Below are 19,614 nucleotides of genomic sequence, written 5' to 3'. Positions count from 1 at the left end.
TACAGTTATATTTTTAACCCATACCTCCCCTAAATTCAGTTCACGTTCCTGCTTGGTGTTTCCACTTGGATATGATAATCGCTGTCTCAAATTTAATGCCCCAAAACAGTTCACCAGTTTTCTTTTCATAACTTACTGCTTTTGAAGCCTTCCTGCCTCTGTTCTTTATATTCTACTTTTTGTACAATAACAACCCTACAGATATAGTTTAAATGAGACTACCTTAACCTAAAACATAAATACTACATTCATTCATTCAGTCAGCATATACTTATTGAGCTAGTACTATGTGCCATGCATGAGTTTTATTCTGAGTTCTGGGGATACAACACAGTGGGGTGGCAAAACACCAGGACGGCCTCTGAAGAAGGTTCATATTCTAGGTGCCACAAACAAGGCAATTTCATTTTGGTATTTGTTTAGTCCAGGAGTCATCTGTCACACCTTATATTCAATATTTTGGGAAGTGCTGTTAGCTAGCTGTACTTTTAGAATACATGTTACCTATCCAGTTCTTATTGTCTTCACAGCTACCACCCTGGACCAAACCACCATTATTTTTCAGCTGGATTATTGTAGCTTTGCAAATGACCTACCTGCTTCTGCCTTTGCTGTCCCTCACAGTGCTGTCTCAATAAGGCTATCAGAATGATCTATTCTTTCCTCATAATTCTTGTGACTTTTAGTTTCGCTCAGAGTAGAAAGCTAAAAAGTCTTAGGATCTATAAGGCCTTGTATGGTCCATCCCCTGCCTATTAGCTCTCTGTCCTCATCTCTTCCTCCTTTCTTGCTATCACACAGGCCTCACTGCTGATACTCAGAAATGCAGGCTGGCTTTGTTCCAACTTTGTACCTGCTGCTTGGTGGGAAAAGCTCTCCCCCAGTTAACTGCATAGCGATTTCATCATGTATTCAAATAGTTGCTGAAATATACTTTTGTTGTTTTTAGATTTTATTTGATAGAAAGTGCTCATGCACACAGGCAGGGAGAGTGGCAGGCAGACAAAGAGGGGAGAGGGAGAAGCAGTCTCCCTGCTGAGCAGAGAGCTGCTTTCATTTGTCAGAAGACGAAACAGGACTGGGAGATTTTTCAGTGTTCCTTGCTTTCCTGAACACAGGGCTCAGGTAAAGTTCAGCATAGAACGAATAGAATTTAAGCCCTAGGAGGCAAGATTCCTCTATCTATTTTATATATTGGTATATAGTATTTTCAATACCTAGCAAGTGCTAAGAACTCAATAAATGTTGTATAGATGGATAAAGGAATTATTTAAAATGGCATTCACCTTAGGGCTCCTGTCTGCTGAAGAATGTGATTATACCAATGTGGAATTGGACTTTTTGCTGTAAGTAGCTTCATAAATGAGATGAGAGTGCATGGAGTAAATTATATCTTATTATCTCCAGTATGTGCTATGTTGAAACATATGTCTGTGATGCATATTGTCATTCTCTTCCATAGAGTTCTACATATAAAGTCTTAAATGTTGTGAAGAAATGTTCCTTAGGATTTCTTATGAAGTGAAGAGTCAATTTAAATAATGTCTCCTATTCTGAAATCTCTGGAGACTTTGGATTTTATCTTGAAGGGAGTGTGATTGAGTAGTTTAAATGATCAGATTCATGTTTTAGAATAACTTTAGTGTGGGCAGACTTACAGAGGCGTGACTGGAAGGGAATTGATCACAGGTAGAGATCCATTAGGGAGCTGTCGCTGAACTTGAAGTGGGAAATGAAGTTGGGTTAGGCAGTGGAAGCAGGAATGGTTAAGAAGACTTCTCTGGATTTTTGGGTCAAGGTGATTTAGTTATCCTAAATCTAGGATTTTTTAATCTGATATTTTGTGGCTTTTCCTTATAGCCAGATTGTTTTTGGCTAATGCTGTTCTCTGACATGCCAAAAACAGGAAGAACAGCAGGAAGTGGTTTTCAGTTTGTAGAGGTTGTATTTGAATACCCAAGAAACCTAAGCAATTTGATATAGATGACTGATTAAAGAAACTACTTGGGAATGAAAGGAAGCCTGAGTCTAGAAAAGTGCTTCAAGTTTATAATCTTCATTAAGTACTCTCAGCTTTATAACTTCATATTTTTTATGCCTTTGTTACTTCCCATCAACTCTGCATGTTTCTAAATTATTAGTAAAGCTCTTAAAATGGGAAGGATTTGTGCACTTACCTTTGGTCAAAATAATGGGAGGTTCCTCTAGAATTTTGAGTAAGGAATAGTTTAGAGCTGTGTTACTAACTGTATCATCATCCAGAAGTCTGTTTACCTTTCTTCTTCTTTTTTTTTTTTTTAAAGGGTTTTATTTATTTGTCAGAGAGAGAGTGCACACAAGCAGAGGGAACTGCAGACAGAGGGAGAAGCAGGCCTCCCGCTGAGCAGGGAGCCTGATGTGGGACTCCATCCCAGCACCCTGGGATCATGACCTGAGCCAAAGTGAGACACTTAACCAATGGATTGAGCCACCCTGGCATCCCACCTTTCTTCTCTTTGAGTGCTTAGTATGTGTCAAGCAATGTGTTGTGTTTGGGAATATTTAATAGGTAAATAAGCAACTATAGCACAGCATTCTCTTTAAAGTAATAGATTAGGGAAAAATACTAGTCTTTGGGGGTGGAGTCAGGGAATTGTTCACAAAAGTCCTGCATTACTTGAGAAAGGAAGGATGGACACAGGGGCTTGGGTTGAGGTATTGGGGTAGGGAACTGATCAGAATATCTGCAAAGCCTCAGAGTTAAAGCGAAGCCTTTTAGGGGAGTCAAATCATGAGGGGAGAGGGTATGGGTGGAGAGAGGATAAGATGCTAGAGACAAAGCAGTAGATATACAGCACCTTTGGGCATTATCCAAAAAAATCAGTATGAAAATCTTCATATTTTAAAGGAGTAATATATAAAATTAGGATTTTAGGAAGATCGCTGACAAGTGAGGAGTTTTGAATATAATGGCAGCTTTTAGAGTCAGTGTGTCTAGAGTGGTGCTCAGAAATTTACTTTTTAAAATTTTGCTTTAATTACAATGTACCCAATTCTTTGAAAACTGCTGACTCAAAACGATTCTTTAGTAGGTCTGTGAATTTTACTTATCCAAACTGTTTCTGTGATATGACCAGTAGTCCTTTTCTCTTGGACTAGATGTCAAACTTGGTCTTCCTTCAAGATGAGTAAACAAAGAATTAATCTGGGTTCTGATTTAAGTGGGCTCCTTGATTTGAAAAACTCAAATATGCTAAAGTTGTTCCAATTTAGCAATATATATAACTTTATTTGAAATGTTGGCTTTGTTAATTTCATGACCTGAGTTATTAGATTACTTTGTTAGAAAACAAATGCTAGGGACTATATAAAAGGACTGTTTAATAGCTGTTACCAAGAGGAGGGTAGGAGATATATACATTAAATACCTCTGATTGGGTTTGGTAATTCACAAATTTTGGAGGGTTATTAGCAAAATAAAGCACTGGTAAGTCTCGAGGTGAGATGGAGCAGCAGTGAGAATGTGAGCTTATAGAAGAGGTAAGACTCTTTCACATGGTGGAGAAAGAATGCTTTTTAGGCTTCAGCCAGTTTTCTTTATTTTACTTCTTGTTCCATATAGAATGGTTTTTCCAACTACCCAGTCACTTAAACCAGACACCTGCGAGTTATCCTACCAACACTCTCTCCCTCTTCTGTGTCTGGTTATTCAGTCCTTTAAAAAAAAAATCTTTCATGTCTTCTAAAATCTTTCCACCCTTTCCCTTCTACTTTGTTTCCTCCCCCTCATCAATCCTGGTTAAATGTAGGTGCTTATCTTCTCCAAGGAGTATTGCGCTGATGGCTTGTATCCCGCAGATTTAGGGCTCTTTAATGGCTTTCTCATCTTAATATATGCACTTTTAAAGATTCATATCTGATTTTCTTTTAATATTCCACTCATGCTAGGTTAATTGCCTTTGTTAGAACTTTCATATTTAATTGTTTCTGCCTTGTTTTTGCTCTCTAGTGCTTTTTCTGTTCTTTTGGGGAATCCCTCCAGTGTCATTTTTTTAAATGGGGGAAACAGAACTTTACTTTTTGTAATTTCTTAATTTTTAATTGTAGCAATTCAGGTGAAAAATGGTCTCTTGTATGTCTTAAGCATTGCAACCTCATTTATAAAGCCTTCATTGACCATTCTCCTTTCCTCCTGCTCACTCTTCATGTGGTCTCATATGTTACCCATGATTTTCAAATTGTTATAAGAGAATTTAAGTACAAATAGTAATGTATCAAACTTTTTTTTTTTTAAAGATTTTCTTTATTTATTTGACAGACAGAGACCACAAGTAGGCAGAGAGGAGGCAGAGAGAGAGAAGGAAGCAGGCTCCCCGCTGAGCAGAAAGCCGGATGTGGGGCTCGATCCCAGGACCCGGGGATCATGACCTGAACTGAAGGCAGAGAATTTAACCACTGAGCCACCCAGGCGCCCCTCAAACTTTTTTTTAACTTATAAAAACTAGTTCAATGAGGAATTGGGAGTTATATAGTCAATTTAATAGGGAATGCTGAAATAAAATTACTAAGACATAAAAATTGGTTAATACCCAAAGGGTATACAGACTATAGTCTTTGGGGTAATCTTCTGTACTAGAAGGAAAACATTTATTGTACTGTAATAGTTTATCTTTAAATTTATAGTTATAAACTGCCTGGGCCCTAATCAGTTATAAGTAAGAAATCATGTAATTGAGTGATCTCAGGTGAACTTATTAGAAAATGCTTTAGCATGACAGTAAAAGTCACAGTCATCTTTATGTCTTATTTTAGATTTTGAATAATTTGTTTGAAAACATGCTAATTTTTATATCGTTAGTGACCAAGAACCTTTTCATTGTATTTTATTATTATTTTTAGGGGAGAATAGGGGCAGAGGGAGAGAGAATCTTAAGCATGTTCCATGCCCAGCATGGAGCCCAATGCAGGGCTCGATCTCATGACCCTGAGATCATGACCTGAGCTGAAATCAAGAATCTAATGTTTAACTGACTGAGCCACCCAGGCACCCCAACACCTTCTCCTTTTAAAATGTTAATTTTTTCAGAATCACTGATGGAAGATTTAGACCAATAATTTTTGCCCTGTTCTTATTTGACCACTGGTTCCATATTAAATTTTCTGCAGTAGAGCTTTCTGTTAAAACCCCAGCCATCAAGTTGGATTTAATGTATTCTCAATATATGTACAATAATAGAAGCATTTATAGGACTTAAATGTATAGAACAAAGCCAGTAAGATACCATTTAATTAGCTTGGTTTTGATGTTTAAATAGGAGCTTCAGATAGAAAGGAGAAAACAAACCCGGTAGAGTGACCAGGATATTTGCTAGTTTAGGACTTAAGTCTAGGTTATTGTCAATGACCACAAGTTTCTAACCAATCTCTAGTCTCCTCCTCCATTTTAATTCACCGTTATTTTCATAAAAACTGATAATGTTTCTTCCCTGCTTGAAAAATCTCAATTGCTTCATGTTGCCAACATAATAGACTTCATTTTGCTTGGCCTGGGAGCTCTTCCACTCCCTTATTTGGTCTCTCAACCCTTGATTTTACCCACACATTCAAATTGGCTTTTCCTTTCCCTTCAGTCCTGTGTGGCCAAATCCTTCTTTCAGACTCAGCTTCTTTATTCCTACAGTGTGACTGTTTGTACTATTCTAGCTCAGGAGGATATCTTCAAAGTTTGGTTCTATTTGTTCATCCAGGTATGCAGTTAATAGATCTTGTATGAGAAATCTGTGGGTGAGTTGTCTCAGTTTCACCTGGAAGGCAGGCAGTAAGCTACTTTTCCTACTTGGGCACGTACGGTGCTTCCTATAGAATTTTTTGAAATGTACCCCACATGACATTATGTTTTTGTATTCGTAGACCTGAAAAATGTCTGAAAATTCCAGTGACAGTGATTCATCTTGTGGCTGGACTGTCATCAATCATGAGGTATGTTATTTAATACTTTTTATAAGGCCATTTGTAATACTACAGTGTATCACCTGGGTTTTTGTTTTTTGTTTTTTCACCTGGGTTTTTTGAAGGCCAGCATTTTTCTGCATTGAAGCCTGAGGTTCCATTGTCTTTAGCTTGGACATTTCCCCACCCACATTAAACTTTACTGCTGAAAACTCTTCATGAGCCAGTGTCTTCTGCATTGTGTGGTGCATTTCTCGGCTTCAAGACATTAGGCAAATATTTGTTGAGGGTTTATTATTGTTTCAGCCCTGTACTTTTATCTATAATCTCATAGAATTTTAAATAACCTCTGTGATATAGATTTGCATTCTCATTTCATAGTTGAGGAAAATAGAACTTAGAGAGGTTAAGTCATTTGGCCAAGATTATGTAACTAGAAAATATCGGAGCCTGCATTTAAACAGACCAGAAAGGAGCATGGGGAACATGTGTTCTACTTTGGATATGTTATGCTTTGGATATATTATGTTACTAACAGAACTTGATTGAAAAAGGACTATGGCTAGAACGCTTTCAAAAAAGGAGTTTTATTAAGGAAGTATGTTACATGTCTAGTATATAATAAGCATTAATTTATTTTCCACACTGGTAACATACGTTCATTATAGAAAAGTTATAAAAATACTGATGAGTAGAAGCAATGAGTTAAAAATCATCTATATCATAAAGTTTTAATGGATTTTTCTATAGTTTACCTGTTTTTAGGGCCTCTTAAGCCTTGACTTGTTGTGGTAATTTTTAGAATTACTTTGATAATTTAAGATTTAGACATGGCTAGTTATATCTTCTTGAAATCAACATTAACCAAAAAATGATTTTTCTGCAATAAAATTTGAAAATTTAATAGCAGCTCTACCAATTGAGATTGGGGTGGTTTCTTTTTTCTTTTTTTAATTAGTGATTTTTCTATTTTAACCTGTTTTCTATGAAGCGTAGATCAACTCCCATAGCAATAACTTCTCCTACATTGTTAATTATACTTGAAGGAGTCTTGTGATTCTGTAGTGTGAAGCAAGATAGTAAACCTCTCTGCCATTTAGCCAAGTGTGTCATTAGGGTATTCTGTATTAGAGATATCTTGTCATAGAGTAGATCATATTTGTGTTTTTATCCCTCTTCCTTATCTAGTTTGCAGGTTCTACTGCTAAAGTCTTTTAGATGTGTTTCCTTTTCCTTTCTCATTGCTGTTTTAGGATAGCACTGATCTCCCCTGCAGTCCCCAGTTCAGCCCTAACCTTGCCTGTTTCTATGATTTTCCTGCCACTTTAGGCAATCCCATGGTCTTAACATTCAGAGTTCTCTTTAAAATTCAACTCAAAACATACTTTGATGAATTCTTTTAATTTTTGCTGTTTCAAGTTATATATATTAGGAGAACTTAGACCTTTGATTTCATGGACCAGTAAGCTAAAGGAAAGATTGGGAGAAGGGTATGGGGACAAGTAGAAGGAGCTGAATGGTTAACTTTATTTTGCTAATAAGATATGAGGAGAAAAAACTGTAAGACCCACTGTATTATTACATAGAGGACAGTCTGGCATCAAAGTAGGAAGGACAACCTAGGAAGAATAAAGAATACTCTATAAAATTGTGTAGGGAAAGTTTACTCCATTAATCCTATAGTTCATTTTAATCCTTGCCCTTAGACTTTTTAAATTCTACATTGTCATAGCAAATAGTTATTTGAATGTGAAAGTTTCTCTGAATAGGCTGTAATTTGAATTTTGGATTTGAATTTTTTATACCTCATAATACTTAGCAAAATGCCTCGCATAATACCTTCATAAATGTTGAACAGAGGTAAAATAACAGAAGCAGCTAAAGTTTAGTTTAAAAACTTATCCTCTGGGATCCAATTTATTGCTTGGGCTTATAAAATAGACTAGAGGATTTGACTTGGCTAACTTCTCTTAGAATCTAAGCCGGCGATTCCATTCTGCCATTTCATTGCCATGGGCCTTTATGGACTAAATTGAATAAAAGGTAGTCCGATTAGATACTTCTCCCTTGGGAGAATGGCAGCATCTAGGACTTTGACCAGTGAAAGTATCTACATGTAGTAATAATCAACTTTGAGCGGCTGATAGACATAGAACTGATTATCGCTTTTTCCGTAGGGGTCTGATACAGAGATGGTGAATTCTGAACATGGTACAGCCAGTGACAGCTGTGAACTCGCTCCAGAATGTACATCTTTAGAGCAAGAGGAGCTACAAGTATTGCAGTCAGAGCAGGGAGGTAAGATACGAAAAAGAGTCTGATTTTTTTTTTTTTAATAATAATAGGATGTGTGAACGACAGTATGAGTCTTGCCTTTTTTCTAGGTGGACAGCCTTTCTAGCTAATCTAAATGATCAGGTCACTGAATGACTAGAATTTTAGTGTGGTTTAGGTAGTGGTACCAACCTGTCCAGGGGTTTGCTTATTTATAGCTGTAGTCTGTATTTGGTATAACTCTTTCATACTACACGTGTAACTGGTAACTAAATATTGCTCATCTTGATTAAGACTAGTGATGTACAAAATAATCATAAGGGATTTACTAAACTCAGATTCTTTAGTTATCTATCATCACACTTCAAATTACTTTTGGTTAGAGGTGGTAAAAGGCATTTAACTGCTGTACTCTTCATTTTTAAATTACTTCTTAAGCTTCTTTAAAAACTGCATTGAAATGTAAACAGAACATTTCCTCAGGAGACTAAAGTGGATGGGTCATGGCTAGAAATACGATAGATTATATCTGTAAATCTTGTTTTCAGCCTGTGTATTGATTATTCTCCTTTGAACAGTGATTCTTATCTTTGATAGGTCAGAGATCTCCTTGAGAATCTGAAAGCTGTGGATGTTTTCTCCCAAGAAATGCCCATACTCACATATGTAAAAGGAGTTTTACTCCTTGGGAGTCCTTGGACCCAAGTACATCTTTTTTGAAGTGTCTTAATTTCAGATTAATATGCTACTAGGGGCTTTGTAACACATACAAATGGGGTAATTTTTCTCTTTTTTTCTCCTTTTTTTTTTTGGAGGGGCTAAATTACATAAGAAATACACATTCATGACAGAAAAAAAGTAATGAGCAAAAAAAATTTTAAGTCACCTTTAATTCTTTTTATCTGGTGATAACTGCTGTTAACATTTGGTATGTGTTCTTTGTTATGCATAAAATCTATATATGTTTATTATATTGTTTTGATATTTTTAACTTCAGTTTTATAGCCTTATTCATTTAAAATACAATTTATAAGCTCTAGTTGGTTTTTTGGTACATTTTTTCCTTTGAGGAGTTTTTTATAAAATACATCTGCTATAGTGACATTATTTTGCTTTTCTGTGTTCTTTTGAATCCTTGTTTTTTATAATCCTTTTTATTGCAAAAAATTCTTAATTTGAAGATACAGTTTTGATTTTTGTGTTACCAAGCATTAATAGTCATTAGAATAGTGCTACTTTTAGGAATGCCAGAAATGTAGCATCAGACGTCTGAAAATTGGTTTTCCATATTAACAGGTATTTACAGGCATACTGCATTCAGTACTTTGATATTGTAAAGATTATGTTTACTTAGAGATTTATATTGTTTTTTAGTAGATACTAAATGAATTCAATATCTTTTTTTTTTTTAAAGATTTTATTTATTTATTTGACTGACAGAGATCACAAGTAGGCAGAGAGGCAGGCAGAGAGAGAGGAAGGGAAGCAGGCTCCCCGCTGAACAGAGAGCCTGATGCGGGACTTGATCCCAGGACCCTGAGATCATGACCTGAGCCAAAGGCAGAGGCTTTAACCCACTGAGCCACCCAGGTGCCCTGAATTCAATATCTAAAATTATCCCCTGACAGTTTCAAACAATTATATTTGAAATACAGAGATCTTTTTAGCAACAGTTTGCAGTTTCAGTTAAGAGAAACAAGATGGGATTGGGAGGGAGACAAACCATAAATGACTCTTAATCTCACAAAACAAACTGGGGGTTGCTGGGGGGAGGTGGGATTGGGAGAAGGGGAGAGGGTTATGGACATTGGGTAGGGTATGTGCTATCGTGAGTGCTGTGAAGTGTGTAAACCTGGTGATTCACAGACCTGTACCCCGGGGGATAAAAATACATTATATGTTTATAAAAAAAAAAAAATTGGAAGGGGAGGCGAACCATAAGAGACTATGGACTCTGAAAAACAACCTGAGGGTTTTGAAGGGTCAGGGGTGGGAGGTTGGGGGAACAGGTGGTGGGTAATAGGGAGGGCACGTTTTGCATGGAGCACTGGATGTTGTGCAAAAACAATGAATCATGAAAGGGAGGGCACGTTTTGCATGGAGCACTGGATGTTGTGCAAAAACAATGAATCATGAAAAAAAAATATTTTACTAGGAGTATTTTTATCCATTGCTATCTCTTCTGAAGGAATGAATTATTTCAGTAAAGAAAGTGTTATATAAAATACTTTAAAAAATGACATTTTGGATTATGTTGAAAATACTATATATAAATTGATTGCCAGAGAACTTTTTAGCAACAGTAGTATATGTGATATTTAATTAAATCCGCTTTAAAAAATTAGGACTAGATTTTATGTACTCATTATAATCTCTGTGGACTACAAAAACTCAATTAAGTGTAATTGATTGAATTGATCTTTGCTTTATATCAGAGAGTAGCCAGAATGACACAGTGTTAACGGGAGAAACTGCTTATCCAGCTTTGGAGGAAACAAAGTCAGCACTTGAGGTAATCTTGTGTTGTACTCTGTAGATATATGATAAGCAATATTCTTTAGTGAATACTAAGGAATAATTAAAGCTTCCATTTCTAGTTGTGCGTTCTTTTCCTCTTCGAATTATGAACAACTTATATTAAAAATTTTGAGATTCCGTAGATTGGTCACTTTTATTATTAGAGTTTAGCTTCTGTCTTCTAAACTCTTAAGTGAGATGTGTTTTAATTTATCAAAGTAATTACAAAAGTAATTTCTATTCATTTACCCTCTAATAAATTTTTTTTGGAAATAGATTGCATTCTTGAATTATGTAGAGAAATAAGTTATTAGGGTTTATTGAAAAAGGAAGATTCGTTTTTAATTTGAGAACATCCTAATCTTGTTTTTTGATGTTTTACTTGACTTTTTTTTTCTTTTTAAAGATTTTATTTATTAATTTGACAGAAAGAGATCACAAGTAGGCAGAGAGAGAGGGGGAAGCAGGCTCCCCGCTGAGCAGAGAGCCCAATGCGGGGCTCCATCCCAGAACCCTGAGATCATGACCTGAGCCAAAGGCAGAGGCTTTAACCCCCTGCGCCACCCAGGCACCCCTTTACTTGACTTCTTGATAAAACTAGATTAGATGATTTTTACATGGCATAGCTATTGAAGTTTATTACATACATAACCATGGAAATTTGTTACCAGTCTTATGGGCTTCCTGACTACAGAGTTATGGTCAAATAAACTCATGGAATTAGTGAGAAATGAATCCTCTCTTTTCTGTTGTCCTTGATTTTAAAGGTGGGCTTCTTATCTTCTGCAGCCTACAATGATTAGGCAGCAGCTTGTTCTAATTCTAAAAGACTGGTCAAGGTGTTTGATGGTGTTTTGAACTAAAAGATGAGCCTGCTATTGTCATCTTTGTCTTTTGGGCAGGACTCCTCTATCTTCTATTTTAAGCCCAAATTGCCACACTGCTTAAGTACTGTTGTATACTTTGAGCTACGTAGAAAATACAAGGCTCTCAAAAAATTGTTGAATTTACTGTCTTTAAGTTTATTCCTCAGAGAGAAGAAGAAAAGTCATCTGAAGACAATGTCTATTTTGGAACTGTCAGTGATGATTCTGATATTGTTACCCTTGAGCCACCTAAGTTAGAAGAAACTGGAAATCCGGAAGCTCTAATTGTTGAAGAAGTGCAGAATCCAGAAGACTTTAACATGGGCTCTTCTTCCAGCAGCCAGTATACATTTTGTCAGCCAGAAACTGGTAAGAACTGCATAAAGGGTACACTGATAGAGACTTAAGGTCTCCTAGGACCACCTTTTATATAATGGCCAAGTTTTTAATATATTTAAGATTTTTTGCAAAATCTACTGTTACATCTTGCGTTTTCTTAGATTGTAGGTCCCAGAGCAGAATTGCTATAACAGTAAATACCATCTTTTATTAAGTAAAAGATAAAAAAAAAAATATCTTCAAGGCGCTTTGTTATTGTCTGAAACACTCCAGAATTCATTTGACATATTTTAGGTATTTAAGGGTGGAAGATTAAGCCATTGTAAGTAAAAATAGGAGAAAGTTAAAATTTCTATTTACAGTGGTACAAATTTTAATTTCTAGAAATTGTGGAAGAAGCTTCTTATTGAAGTCTGTTGGATCCTTTCAATTATTAATCATTTATCAAACATCTGTTGAATGCTCCTTATGTGCTAAACAGAGCTCAGAGAGCTGTCAATACAGCATATCCCAAAGCCGCTGACCTTTGTATCTTTCACTGTAGATTGAGTTATGAAAGTGTGCCTATTTTAAGTCACATTTAAGGCAGTCAATGCCTACTATCAGACAGTTGTTTGGAGGTTAAAATGTGAATTCCTGAGCTAATTCCTTTCTATATTTCTTTGGTTCAGCTTGAGGGGTATATGTAACATCTTTCAAGGTACACATAAATAGTTAGACACAAAGGGAAATAAAAGAAAGAAAGCTATAATTAATGCACAGTTATTAATGAACACTTGTAACTCAGGAATGAATTGAAAGAAAGACAAGTTGGAACACTGCTAGTGATTCCAAAATATCCTAATTTGATGCAAAAATAAGGATGTGTTTATTTCAGATCATTTTCTTAGAGTTTACCATTCTTTAATATTTACATTTGCCAGTATCAGACAATGGAATTTCTCTTATTCCACTTCAAGCTAATTAAAGGTCAAGTAAAGATTTTTAGCTATCTCATTTGATGGCAAGTTATTTTCAGTTAGTATATCAGTTTGGCTATAAACAAGAGCTTAAAAACACTTTATTCAAGTATTTGAATGCTCATCTGGCATTCTTAGTGGTCAGCCTTTGCCAGAATGGTTTACATAGTATATTTATTACAAGGACTAACAAATTGACTTTAGAATCTTTTTTGTTTATCAAATTTTATTTTATTTGCTTAAATCTACGATTCACGCTGTATTCAAGTAGTCTTCTTTCTTTCCTTCTTTCCTTAATTTTTTTGGAAGACTATAGATGCTGGTTTAATTTGAGAATATTCACGGGCCAGAAAAAGTAGTCACATTGAAGCAGGAGTATTGTAGAAGGGTCCAAGCAGATACTAAGAAATTGATCCTAAAAACTTAATTTTTTCAGGAACTTGGATACTTCAAAGCACATTATTCTGGTGTTTATCTCCTTTCTGAACTTGGACTTCTTGGGAATTTTACAGTTTCAATTAAGAGAAATATTTTACTAGGAGTATTTTTATCCGTGTCTCTCTCTCCTAAAGGAATGAATTGTTTCAGTAAAGAAAGTGTTATATAAAATAACTTTAAAAAATGGCATTTTGGATTATGTTGAAAATACTATATACATAAATCAGTTGCGAAGAGTCTATGTTCTCTCTCACCTCCTACTTTTTGGCTTTTAATCCCCTACTCCCCATTGCCTGGTTATTTTGATTTTTTCTTTCCCTTCTTCTCCATCTCTGTAGGATTTCAAGTTGTTTCTTCTTCTAAATTAGATTCTTGTGGCAATGTACTTTTTGTAAGAATACTAGGCACTCCCTTGCACTGGAGTCTCCCCCAAGAAAGCAAAGTTGGTAGTTGTAGAAAAGTTTGTATTTGCATATATGTTTTTTTTTTTTAAGGTGTGATTGTTCAATTTTGATGGAGCACAAAAATAACAATGTTGAGTGATAATTAAAATAAGTATTTTCAATTCTCTTTTTCCTTTTTAGTCTTTATAATAAAGTTTTATACATCTTTTTTTCCTGTTTATTCACAAAAGAAAGGTGGTGGGAGAAGCTGTGGAAGATTCCTGAATGCATAAGGGGATGGGATGATCAGCTGAAACACCATGTTCCTAGCCAACTCGCTTTCCAAGGTGGTGTGACTAAATTGATCAGCTTTTCTTGAGCTGAGTGTGCCTAGTCACATTTACTATTTACTTAGTGCTTTAAAGATAACTGTTGTCATCTGTGATACTCTAAACAGGTGTTCAAATTGATCTTGTAATAAAGCTGCCTAAGCTTATTGCATGCCTTTGCATTGCCTGCATTTTGGACTATGGGTCAAATTAACTTTTGAAAGAAATTTAAAAATCAAAATACTTTAGCTATCAAATATATGGGTTAAAAAAGATGGAAGCATTAGATAAGGATATGAATTTATTAATACGGACTAGGCTGGCTTGTTTTTTAGAATCTATGATGAAGGCAATAGAATTAAATTTATTTAAGGAATTTTGACAAATGGTTTGTTTTTACATTTACCCATCTTAATACTGTCAGAATGTCTGACTTAAATACTCCAGCCATAATCTTGAATGCCTTTGTATTATGCAATGCTTTATTTAAGTCTTCCTTTCTTTCTCTTTGTCCAAGAAATATAACCTCACAGCTGAGGCGACGGCATCTGGGAAAAACTAGTGATCAAGAATAACCAGATAAACATGATGGGCATAAGGGTCATGACCAAAAGATCTCTCAGTGGCATCTGTATAACTAAATACTAGGAATAATCATTCATTCAGTAGTTTTCTGTCTTTGTGTTTGGTGTTGTTGGTGTGAAAGTTAACCAGATCCTCTGTGACCCATCTTTAAAAAGTACTGCCTAACCCAAGTCACCAACTTTTCCTTTGGCATGGATATCCTGTCTTCTGAAGAACTGTTTTGCTTTTTTGAAGCATGGATGTTTGTTGTTTGGAGCTGTTTGTCTCAAATTGAGATTCACATTTTATCCTTACTTTTAGTCCTTTTTTTTTCTTCCTTATAACTGGCCTGTGGAAATTATTACTGAGCCATCTAACTTACTGTGTCGATATGTAGTTTATTGATTGGTAGAACAGTGTTAACAAGTTCTACATTTGAAAAAACTGAAGGTGATTTTTTTTTTAGTGGATATATTTCCAGGGCTTGAGATTTCTTTTTTTTTTTTTTTTAAGATTTTATTTGACAGAGAGATCACAAGTAGGCAGAGAGGCAGGCAGAGAGAGAGTGTGGGGGGGCGGAAACAGGCTCCCTGCTGAGCAGAGAGCCCGATGCGGTGCTTGATCCCAGGACCTTGAGATCATGACCTGAGCCCAAGGCAGAGGCTTAACCCACTGAGCCACCCAGGCGCCCCGTGGACTTGAGATTTCTTATGGATTTTTTTGTTGTTGTTCTTTACTGTTCTTTTCATAAAGGAGCAGCACCAGACTAGTCCTTAATATCGGAGATAGCTGTTGTGTCACTTCCTCATGCTGACATATTTACTAGAGGGTAAAATTAATAACCTTCTAGTAAGAGTGGCAGTCGAAGGGAAGGGCTCATCTGACTTCTGGAAACCTGTGTTAAACGATAGTGCTTTGAACGTTGATTGTGGACTCAAAGGATGGAAATGAAACTAGGGTCCAGATTCACCCAAGAAAACTTTTGGTAGTTACTGTACTTTGTAAGTTGCAGGAACTGTTCATATACCTCCATGTGTTCCTTAAACAGTTGAGCTTAAATTACCTCCTTTTGAAATTGAAAGAAGAGAGTTTCTTTTTCTTTCTAGAAACAGTATCTGGTTATGGCTGTAATAGCAAAGAAATTTAATAGGCTATGAGAATGATTGTTCTAACAGTGTAAACTAGAAGAGAAGTTAAAAAAATAAAACCAGATAAACCCTCAAAGGCACAGAACATGATTAATAGATTCTTGTGTGTCACAGTTGAAATCTTTTCTGTTTTGGCTCTATGTTGAAAAACTTGAAAACTTGAGTTTTTGTGTTGTTTGTTTTTGGTTTTGGCTGTCTTATGTAAAAGGGCAAGTAGGGATGGCATTGATTATTCTAAATCATATTTATCGGAAAAGCTATTCTAAAATTTTTAATATTTACATTTTTCTTTTTAAAATAGTATTTTCATCCCAGCCTAGCGACGACGAATCAAGTAGTGATGAAACCAGTCATCAGCCTAGTCCTGCTTTTAGACGCCGCCGCGCTAGGAAGAAGACTGTTTCTAGTTCAGAATCCGAAGAACGGCTACTCCCGGAACAAGAAACTGAACCTTCTAAGGAGTTGTGTAAACGCCAGTTCAGCAGTGGTCTGAATAAGTGTGTTATACTTGCTTTGGTGATTGCAATCAGCATGGGATTTGGGCATTTCTATGGTAAGTATTTGAAAGTTGGTTACACATAAACAAATTGTGCATGGGCACTTGCTAAGTGCAATTCTGGGAACTGTTTTTAGTGTCATCATTAACTATATGACCTTGGAAAGCTTGCTGTTTATTTGAGCCTCAGGTTTCTCATTTGGAAAATGGGCATAGTGCTACCTTTCTCACAAAGCTGTTTTCACTTATGTTAGATGGTATTTATTTAAGAAATGTAGGGATTTTGGGGGCACCTGGGTGGCTCAGTGCCTTCCGCTCAGGTCATGATCCCAGGGTCCTGGGATCGAACCCCACATCGGGCTCTCTGCTCTGCAGGGAGCCTGCTTCCTCCTCTCTCTCTGCCTGCCTCTCTGCCTAGTTGTGATTTCTCTCTGTCAAATAAATAAAATATTAAAAAAATAAAGAAATGTAGGGATTTTTAGCATGCCTGTTTATTTTTTGTTTTTAATTTTTTTAAAAAGATTTTATTTATTTATTTGACAGAGATCACACATCGGCTGAGAGGCAGGCAGAGACAAAGTAAGGGAAGCAGGCTCTCTGCTCAGACACGGGGCTCGATCCCTGGACCCCGGGATCATGACCTGAGCTGAAGGCGGAGGCTTTAACCCACTGAGCCACTCAGGAGCCCCTGTTTTTAATTTTTTAAAAGATTTTATTTATTTGATGGAGAGCAGAGCGAGAGAGCATGAGGGGCAGGGAAGGGCAGAAGGAAAGGCCTCTTTTGCCTGAGCTGAAGGCAGGCCCTTAACCCTCTAAGCCACCCAGGTGCCCCTAAACTTTGCTTGTTATTTTCCTTATTAGTATTTATGTATATTGATTATCTTTAATGCAAACCCTTTAAAAGTGTCTTGGATGAAAAGACAAAGGAATTTCATGTGGTATAATTTTTCATTGGGGAGCCTTACCATTGAGTCTTATTCAACATGTCTGTACAAAGATGAGACTGTTCGAGAACTGGAAACTTCATGCTCATTCACACACTCTGTATTAAAATTTTGAAAAAAAACCACTTTAAACAGATGTCTTAGATCTTGTCAGTTTTACAAATTTCAATTTGCCATATATGAAGTACTTCTAGGTTTTTTTTGCTGGTATGATCCACAATTTAAATTTTGGAATATTCCTGTTTTGTTAGTTCCTTTCAACAATGTCTTCTTTATGCAAAAATTGAAGAGTTGCATGTACCCTTTGTTAATTTGTGGAAAGGATGCATTAAAAACATACGTAGTGTAATGTTAGAAGAAACTTAAGACAATATTTGTTTAAAGTTAGAGTCAGTAAAATATGTTTCTTCTTGTTTAAATTTATATTGATAAAAATGAGCATTTAGACTCCTGGTGGTTACCTGCTTGAATTTAATACTGAGATAGTATAATTTGTATCCTTCCTTGAAGGTTATTGTAATGAGATTTGACTTGAAGTAATATGCATACTTTTATTTATTATCCAGTTGGAACAAATGTATGAATGTATTTTTGAGAATGATTTTTTTCCCCACAGGTAAACATGGAGTTAACAAAGGAGAAGGTCTTATCTTAATCTTTTTTTCTTACTAAAAAATTTGGACAGTGATTTAATGTTAATCCAGATTGCATTAAAACTACCAATTGCATGACCTTTAAGTATTTTGTAGAAGGAACAATGTAGAGAGGAGTGCTTTCAAAGTTGAGAAATTGCTGCTCTGTTTAAATAAGAGTTTGGTTACTTGTAAAATTTACTTCAGTGATTATCTCTAATAAAACATTTTCCTGTACTTTTTAAAATTATCCTTTCAGAATATGAAAAGCCTGGGTAATATGAAATAGTTTTGCGTGGTGATGAGATTGGCTCAGTGAACATATAAAAACTGTTAGTTTTTCAGGGTCACTGTTTAAAGGACATCACTTTTTCCCTTAATTCTGGCACTGATCTCAACACTTCAAGAGCTCATTTGAGTTGATTTCAGAGCCAGTTTGAATTTCTCATGCACCATGAAGTTAGTCATTGCATACTCCATAATCAGTCGTTTGCTTACTAATTATTTAACAAAAACATATTATTTAAGTGAATTACTCAGGACATTTGCCAACCTCAGCTCTTTATAAATTTGGAGAATCAGATCTATCCCAGAAGGAGGGGAGAATTTACAGGATTGAGGATAGTAAAACAGTGTATTACAGGTATTTGCTACTCTTTAAGGTTCTGAAAATGCTTACAAAAGTTAAAAAAAAAATCTTCATGTATGAAGCACCTGTCTTCTGTATGCTTTCTTTACATTGTAGGCTATCCATATTCTAAATCAACAGTGGAATTCAGTTGATTTGATTTTCTCATGGAATTAATGACTTTAACTATTGATAGGTTATCCTGCTCTTCAGACACTGTAACAGAATATATCTAGGTGCTAAGCTATGTAGCACAGAAAAGAGAATTATAGCCCAAAAGCTATACTTAGTGAGTCATCCTGAAGGTGGTAGGATTTGAGCAGGGTCTGGTTAGGGTTTATGCTAGTCAGAAGGAAAGTGGAGCGTTCCAGCAATTGAGAACCTGACAACCTGAAAGTAAACTTTGTTGGGTTTGGGAGCAAGGAAAAGACTGACTGGACTACAGCAGAGTAGAGAAATAGTGGAGTAAAACATTGGAGTACATGGGCTGGTGTAATGTTGTAAAACATCTTGGAATCCGGGTAAGAGTTTGATTTATAGAGTGACCTCATGGTAATTTTAGAGGAAAGTGCAAAGAGGCATACTGAATGGGAAAAATTAAGACAGTTAAGAGTGTTTGTAATCCTGCTATTGATGATCAGGGCCTTGACAATTATTGTGACGGTCGAGGTGGAAAAAAGGTTAGTGAAATAAGGGACACTGAAGTAATATAACTTCATAACTTATGATATCAGTGGTTTATTTTTTAAATTCCAAGAAGTGTGCTAGCTGCTTTATTTTTGGAATTGGGATTGTTTCTAGGAAAGTTTTGCTAGATGATAAATATGATGGTGAGCACAGTTTGGTCATTTTTATTCAACTTTATTCTAAAATGGTTTAGGGCAGGTGTTATGGTTCGATTTTTTTCATGAAGATTCTCCCAGAATTGCACCCAACAGGCAGCTAGATGTATTGGCCAGAAGCTCTGGTAAGATTGGACTCAGAAGAGAAATCTTACAGCAGGGATAGCAAAAATTGGGTTTTTATGATTAAGATAGGCAGATTGGTATACATGACATGAAGGCCGAAGATTGTACCTTGGGTGGTAACACTTTATAGTTAGGTGGCTGAAGATGTAGGAAAAAGAAGAAAACCAATAGTTATTAGGTAAATAAAAGCCACATAAAGAC

The 19,614-nt window shown here is 35.9% G+C and overlaps 1 protein-coding gene across 3 annotated transcripts in view; it reads left to right on the top strand.

The window, feature by feature from the left end:
• The window catches only part of CCPG1 (cell cycle progression 1), a 39,303-nt gene that overhangs the window by 11,749 nt on the left and 7,940 nt on the right, over positions 1 to 19,614 (top strand). For 2 of the 3 annotated variants that reach the window (XM_046007369.1, XM_046007370.1), the window contains 5 exons: positions 5,890 to 5,958; positions 8,106 to 8,226; positions 10,638 to 10,714; positions 11,741 to 11,954; positions 16,047 to 16,298. In XM_046007369.1, coding sequence (XP_045863325.1) covers positions 5,899 to 5,958; positions 8,106 to 8,226; positions 10,638 to 10,714; positions 11,741 to 11,954; positions 16,047 to 16,298 — 724 coding nt within the window. In that variant the 5' untranslated portion in view covers positions 5,890 to 5,898. The remainder of the gene's footprint in view (positions 1 to 5,889; positions 5,959 to 8,105; positions 8,227 to 10,637; positions 10,715 to 11,740; positions 11,955 to 16,046; positions 16,299 to 19,614) is intronic. The other variant, XM_046007371.1, reaches the window with a different exon arrangement.

Source organism: Meles meles, chromosome 6 (genome assembly GCF_922984935.1).
Source record: "Meles meles chromosome 6, mMelMel3.1 paternal haplotype, whole genome shotgun sequence".
NCBI classification, from domain to species: Eukaryota; Metazoa; Chordata; class Mammalia; order Carnivora; family Mustelidae; genus Meles; species Meles meles.
This window is presented reverse-complemented; position numbering and strand designations above follow the sequence as displayed.